This window comes from Cyprinodon variegatus, unplaced genomic scaffold, assembly GCF_000732505.1.
Source record: "Cyprinodon variegatus isolate N-32 unplaced genomic scaffold, C_variegatus-1.0 Scaffold376, whole genome shotgun sequence".
In the NCBI taxonomy this organism is placed as follows: domain Eukaryota; kingdom Metazoa; phylum Chordata; class Actinopteri; order Cyprinodontiformes; family Cyprinodontidae; genus Cyprinodon; species Cyprinodon variegatus.
In genome coordinates, this window is record NW_015150829.1 from 182,996 (window position 1) to 190,216 (window position 7,221).

Genomic DNA, 7,221 nt, shown 5'->3' on the forward strand with positions numbered 1-7,221 from the left:
GGAGGATTTAGCATCGAACTTCTGGCCAGAGAAAAAACACGTCATATGGAAGAAGAACGTTTGCAAGATGACTTGGATAATAGCGCGTTGTGACAAACACCAGATACAGCACTGGGACTTGATCAACAGCCGATACCGCACCGTGACGTCACAAACCAGTAGGTGGCAGTAGTGTTCTTTGACAAACATGGATGCCTCCAGTAAAGCACATTGAAATGAAAATTACTGATCATTTATTGAACAGGATGGAATAATTTCATACTTAAAGCACTTTCAGAAGTTTGAATTATGAATATAACCGGACTTTTCCTTTAAGACACTTATTTAGGTTCCCATAAAGGGGCGGTTTCTTTTTTCCAGCGACAGTGGGAACCCAGCGGAGCTAGAATTCCTTCCAGATTTCCTCATTAAATGTCTTCCTTCCACCAACGTTCATGTCATAGATGTTAGCATCAGCATAGCAGGCAGCTTTCCATCAGTGGTCAACTCACACTGAGTTCATCACTAAATGCCCACCTGGATCCATGTCTGGATAGAAAACAACTTTTTTTTAGCAATCATTCACCTCAGGTTGTTTTTAAGTTTATAAAAGGGGAAGTTAAACAATAAAACCATCATCTGGAGGGTCACTACGCCCCTCCCCTTCTCATTTAAAGACCATCAGTTTCATCCTCAATGCATCGGCGACATTAGGACGATATCAGATAAAGTCATGATGGACACTGATCATATCTGTAATTATACATATTTTTACTTTATCTTTCCCATTTGTTTGTTCAGCTTTTTGCCGCTGTTCCTGTAAGTATTGTAAATTATTCTTTAATTCAGAATTAAAGGTCTTTGCAAAGATGATTTTCTTGGTGAGATTATTGTTACTGTATGGAGAGAAATACAGAAAAATAGGAATTCTGAAAATTCTTCTTTTTTTCTGAATAAGAATAACTAACCACATGTTTTAGATTTTTTGAATCAATAATAATAAAATCACAAACAAAGTTAAAACCAAAGCTCTGCCTATTTCTTTGTTTTTTTCTGGATTTAAAAAAGAAGGAATAATTAATGAAACCAAAATTTAAAAATCTGTTCCAGTGGTTTTGACTGTTTTGTGATGCGTAGTTTAATATCTTTAGTATTAAAACATTCAATCCACCGATTTTTGATGAGAAACCTCAACAACAAAACATTAAGTCAGTTAAGAGCTGGTGTCTTTTTTTTAAATTTAAATAGTAAATATTTAAAACATGTTTAAACTAAAAACTTCTATAACCACAATGGTAAAGAGAGATGAAATCATTGTGACCCAGAAGGAGGATCCAGAAACCTAAAGGGATAGTCTAAAAAAAAAGAAGAAGTTATGAATAGACCACAAAAAAAGGAAAAAATAAAACTGAGAAAGTACAGATTTTAGAAAAATGTAATAGGTAAGGTAGGTAAATAAAAATATTCAAGATAAAAAGAAAAATGGCAGCTTATAACCGATATTCACGTGGAAAAATATTCATTTCTTTCAAGGAGTTTTTCAACAATCTGTTGATGGTGGAGATATTCATGGGCAGAAATCCCAGAATCTTGAGATGTCTACCTTTGCAAACCCTCGCCAGGAAAGCTGATGCTCCTTTGCCAAGTTTTCACCACGAAGATCTGTCGCAAAATTTCCTGTGTTTGCAGTGCGGAAATTCTGTCTGCACTGCCGCCGCACAGAGAGATGGTTTGACCTTCTGAAAGCCTCAAGCATGAACTAGACTTTACATTCTGACCAATCTCTGCCCCTTTTGTCAGACCAGCAGGGGGCAGTGTTTCCCTGCCCTCTTTAAAAGTCCGGTCATATTCAGAATACAAACTTCTGAAAGTAATTTAAATGAAATGATTACATATCATTATATAAGTGTTTTTGATTAAGAGTAATTTTCATTTCAATGTGCTTTACTGGAGGCATCCATGTTTGTCTAAGAACACTACTGCCACCTACTGGTTTGTGACGTCACGGTGCGGTATCGGCTGTTGATCAAGTCCCAGTGCTGTATCCGGTGTTTGTCACAACGCGCTATTATCCAAGTCATCTTGAAAACATTCTTCTTCCAGATGTTGGCTATTCACAAGAACAGCAGACCGAGAACGGACAAAGTCCCCGGATGCTGTTGTCATCCCTCCCTCTACACCCAGCATGCATCAGAGCAGACTTGTCCGTTCTTGAGATTGACAGCTGTCCCAGCATGCACTGCAGCAGTTTCCAGTAGTATTAAGTTAAAACTTCTTACCCTCCGGTGTCCGCTGGTTGCCGTTGTCCTCTCAACTTCGGAAATTGTTTTTTTAACTACGCATTAAATCGGTAAATGGACCATATAGTGACGCTTTAAAGTATAATATTCTCTCCTCAAATGATCTTGAAACATACATTTATTGAACAACAGCAACGGAAATTTTTAACTTTCAATGGAGCGCTCCATTGAAAGCTACTGCTGCAGCGATGCATGCTACTGTTCAATAGTTGTTGCCATATCCCTTTTTGCGCTTTGTCGTCACGCCCTCAAAACCCCGCCCACTTTGCATCCAAAAATTCGAAACACATCTCTGCGTTGCTATTGGCCCGCCAGTTCTAGGGTCTGGGGCATTGATCGAAGCTAGACCACTCACAGGCAAAAATTATTTTGGCCGCTGGTGGGTGGGGCTAGTTTACTAGGCTAGGAACAGTGTTGCCAACTCAGCGACTTTGTCGCTATATTTAGCGACTTTTCAGACCCCTCCAGCGACTATTTTTCAAAAAAGCGACTAGCAACAAATCTGGCGACTTTTTACGGCATCACTGGCGGCTTTTGGCGACGTAAAAGCATGTAACATTCCAACTCGTCCTCCAGCGGCAGCTGCTGCCGTGGGGCGCCTCCCCGATCCCAACCCTGTTCTCCAGCTCCCACAGGAGTCCCTCTTAGCGCTGCAGTCAGAGCCGCAGGATGTTTACCCTCAGCGTCCAGACTGCAAATGAAGCGCGCATGCTATTATAGTGTTTTTACTCACTTTTTGTCATTCTGTAACGACATTATTTCTCCCACAGCATCAATAACATGCACATCACTTCCTGTGGCAGATTATGCAAATTAGGCAATGACGTCATTTAGCAACTTCTAGCGACTTTTAGCACAGCCAATAGCTATTTTCCTTACTGAGGAGTTGGCAACACTGGCTAGGAAAATGGGCTACCTTTATATCGCCATTCTGGCAGATAGTGCTGTGTAGCAGTGCCATATCTGTATCTGTTGGACACCCTGTCTACATTTAAAGGCAGGCATAAAACTTTCCTTTTTGATAAAGGTTATAGTTAGAGTGGCTCAGGTTATCCTGAGCTATCTCTATAGTTATGCTGCTATAGGCTTAGACTGCTGGAGGACATAGGGACCCCCATTTCATAATTTTAATTTGCTTCTTTCTATCGCTACTCTCCCACTCTGTGGAATCTTTTAGTCCAATCTCTAATCTTATGCTCTCTCCACTTTTTCCCCATTGTAGCTTCATCGCATCTGTTCCTGGTCGGATGTGACTCCATGTTTCTGTATCTCTGCTTCTGTCTCCTTGAACCCCAGTCAGCCTCAGCAGATGGCCGCTCACACTGAGCCTGGTTCTGCTGGAGGTTTCTTCCTGTTAAAAGGAAGTTTTTCCTCTCCACTGTCGCTACAAGTATGCTTAGTGTGAAGTATGGCCTTCGAGTCAATGAGTCGATGCAATCAACTGGTTTTCCTTAGATAGAAAACTTCAATCTGACTGGATGATCTGGTGAACTGTAAAGTTCCTTGAGATGACGTGTTGTGAACTGGCTCTATGGAAATAAACTGAATTGAATTTTAGAAAGAACTAAAAGCATGCACCATTGAATCCATAATTACGAGATTTGTGGAGAATTAATGTTTGAAGTTAGAAGTAAAAAAGTTAATTCATAAAAAAAGACCAAAACATTGAAAGTTTTTCACCCACCTGGTTTTATTAAACAACGTGTGAGAAGAACCTGCAGTTTAACAAAAAGCTGAATAACTGTCTGTTTGAGAGCATTTAGAGAGTAAAGAATAATGAATGGAATGTGTTGGGTTGATCTTTGAAATGCATGACATACGTGTTACATGTAGTGTGTGTTCCAGGTCACGCTCTGCACACGCTCCAGTAGATATCACTTTTACAAACAGCAGCGGTTTAGTGGATTTAATTATAGATTTATTACAGTGTAGCCCTCTGGTTAATCCGTATTTATGATTCAAGTGGAAAAAAACGCAGAGATCTTCGGCGTTAATTAGGAATGAAAGATAAAAACGAACAGGGACGTATTTGAAATGAATCTCAAAGTTCACATTAAAAGCATTCAGTGATGTACTTTTTAAAATGATTCATCCAGAGTGGATTGATCTCTGGTGTAAATACCTGAATTCAAGATAAAAACCAACAAACATGGAAAATAAGTCAGTTTGATCTCCCCCCCGCCCCCCGGCTCCTAACCTTAGATTAAACCTCTGCTGTACATCATCAGACTCTAAAAGATAAACTGTTTATATATTCAAACTGTAACCTCTGTTCATGAATTACATCCAAAAATAAAATTACATCTTCAGTCAGTTTTTTTTTTTAAAGCGATCAGTAGAAACCTCAGAGGCTGCTGTGTCTTTTAAAGTTCAGAGCTTCACACGAGCAGAACCCGAACCCGGTTCCGGTTCTGCTCGTCTCTAGCACAGTGTCGGTGACTACGCCTCGGCGTGTTCCAGTGTCAGCGTTGCATCACAGCAGCATGGACTCCTGCATGGCGAAAGCCTCCTGCGCGTGCCTGTAGTGTGGTCCACCAAACAGCTGGGGGAGCTGTTGCCCCTCCTGGAACTGCGTCCTGTAGTGAGGCAGAGCCTCAACGTTGGGGGGGAAGGGGAAGTCGTGAATAGGAGACATCTGGGCTTGTTGGAAGCTGGGGGAGCGATGCATCCCCCCGGGGGACTGAAGGGGGCGCTCTTCCTCCAGCTCCCACTGGAGGCCGTCTACGATCGGCTGAGGCCGGCCTCCTCGCAGGTAGGGGGCATTTACCTCACCTGTCTGATAGTAGTCCAGGGACGTTTGGATCTGTGTGGCGGACGTCAGCTGCTGCAGGTAGAGGGGGGTGGAGTCTGGGGGGGGTCGGGTGGACCCGGCGGGGGGCGGCCTGCGGTACGTGGCGAACGAGTTATTTAGCAGCACTTTCTCAGGGGAGTGGTTGCTGCGCTGGCGGTGGGTGGTTGCATAGGACAGCTCCCTGTACGGCGTGCTGGGGGGGGAATTAACCCTGGGGGGTCCATAGTGCGGGCCCTCCCCTCTGGGGTCCAGACTCACGCTGTAGCTTGGGTGCAGGATGGGAACCTCAGTCGTAGTTCTTCTTGGAGACAGCTGCTGCGGTGGGGCGTTGAACCGACCCTGGGCCCCCGAGTAGCCGGCCGGTGGCCCCAGGTGGGAGGCGTGGGGGGGCTGAACATGCTTGACCATCCTGGGACCCGGGGAGACCATGTTGCCGCCATGGCTTGGTCCATGAGCCGGGCTGCCCTGGTGGGGGGGCCTCATCCTGGATGGAGGCTTCTCCAGCTCCAGAATCTCAAAGTCGGGTTCTGGGAGTCCTGGAACATTGTCATACTGGGAGGCATTGGAGCCTCGATCAACACCCGGGAGGAATCCCTTGGAGCGAGGACGCCGCTGAGTTTGGACGCCATCGTTTGGACTGGAAGGAGCTGGCGACGGCCCTCGGCTGTGCTGCGTCGCCGCTGCCGCCTTCGCCGCTTCTAGCTTGGTCTCAGAGGGTTTGACCCACCGGGGGCCGAAGATCTGGCGGGAACCGGAGGCGGGGTTTGAGTTGTGGTTGGTGGCAGCGTGAGGACTGCGGCTGTCCACCGAGGTGAACTGGGGTGTTGATGGAGGAGCTGGCCCTCTCTCTGGGGTGGTGGAGGCGGATGGTTTCTGTTGCTCACTCAGAGCCTCATTGGACCTCCTGACGTGGCCGTCCCCTTTTTCCATCCGGTGGTGTCGGTGCGGCCTCTCCATGGAGTCCCTGCGGGCCCGGCTTTGGGGCAGGCTCTCCTGCGGCCGCTCTGGTCCAGTTCCGGAGTCTCTTGGCGGCTCGACGGGCTTGGCGTGGCTTTGACCGTTGCCTACGTGGTTCGGTACAGGCGCTGCGACCTCTGGAGGAAGCTGCCCCAGCGGCTTCTTAGGAAACTCGTCATCTTTACCTGCAGCGTAAGAACAAGACGGTTATTTTCCTCCTTCAGAGTCAGACTGAGGACTGATGGAGGAACATCGAGTGAAGAGTCACAGCGGGGTCATGAGTTCATGCAACATCATCACTGGCATAAAATGGAGGAGAGACAACATTCAAGACAGAACAGCAGGTCATCTGTGTAGACCGGCTGCGTAGGACCTTCAGCCTGTAAACGGGGCTGATGGGGGGGTCATAAGTGAGGAAGTTCTCCTAACAGAACTGGATTATTATTAACTAGACTGTTTCCTTTGTGGATCAGATTACTGACTGACGTCTGCAGGTTAAGTTCCCACAAGGCCTCATGCTTCACTTCAAAGAGTTGAATAATCCCAGAGTTTGGGCGTTCAAATCAAATTAGTTTATAATAGATTCAGCTGAGCAGAGATTATAGTAGAAGATATTCCCACATTGATTCATGTTTTTAAAAAATTATTTATAATTCAGATTATCAGAGATGCTCATTTTAACCTCTACTTCACTGATCTCTATTTATTCACTGGATTACTGATTGCCTGTTGGTAGTACGGGGTTGAAGGGAGGCTACCGGCCACCATATTGGTACTCCCTATTTAGACTGGTCACAATTGAACAATACATGCACTACGGCATCAAACAACAATGATGTTCTCATTTTCAGGGTGACTTAATACTCTTAAAATAAAGATAAATTCATCACTTTGACACGCTGGCTGTTTCATAGCACCAGTAGATTTAACTTATAATAAAAAAAAAAAAATAGGCACATCTCATTTCATACTTATTTTGAAGTCAATAAAGTCTCTAAATCATGTAATATAACATATTATACAATCCATCACAATGAAATTAATGTGTTAATTGACCAGAATAATACAAAAGTGCTAAATTGATGATGTACATTTAATGTACATGTATTCATTACATTGTGACTGTTATTAGATCTTACGTGTCTGGTTTTATATATATATACACATATATATATATATATATATATATATATA

The 7,221-nt window shown here is 44.3% G+C and overlaps 1 protein-coding gene across 3 annotated transcripts in view; it reads right to left on the reverse strand.

The window, feature by feature from the left end:
• Positions 1-3,959: 3,959 nt before the first annotated feature.
• Positions 3,960-7,221, reverse strand: part of usp6nl (USP6 N-terminal like) — a 55,062-nt gene continuing 51,800 nt past the window's right edge. For all 3 annotated transcript variants that reach the window (XM_015386783.1, XM_015386784.1, XM_015386785.1), the window contains exon 14: positions 3,960-6,212. In XM_015386783.1, coding sequence (XP_015242269.1) covers positions 4,753-6,212 — 1,460 coding nt within the window. In that variant the 3' untranslated portion in view covers positions 3,960-4,752. The remainder of the gene's footprint in view (positions 6,213-7,221) is intronic.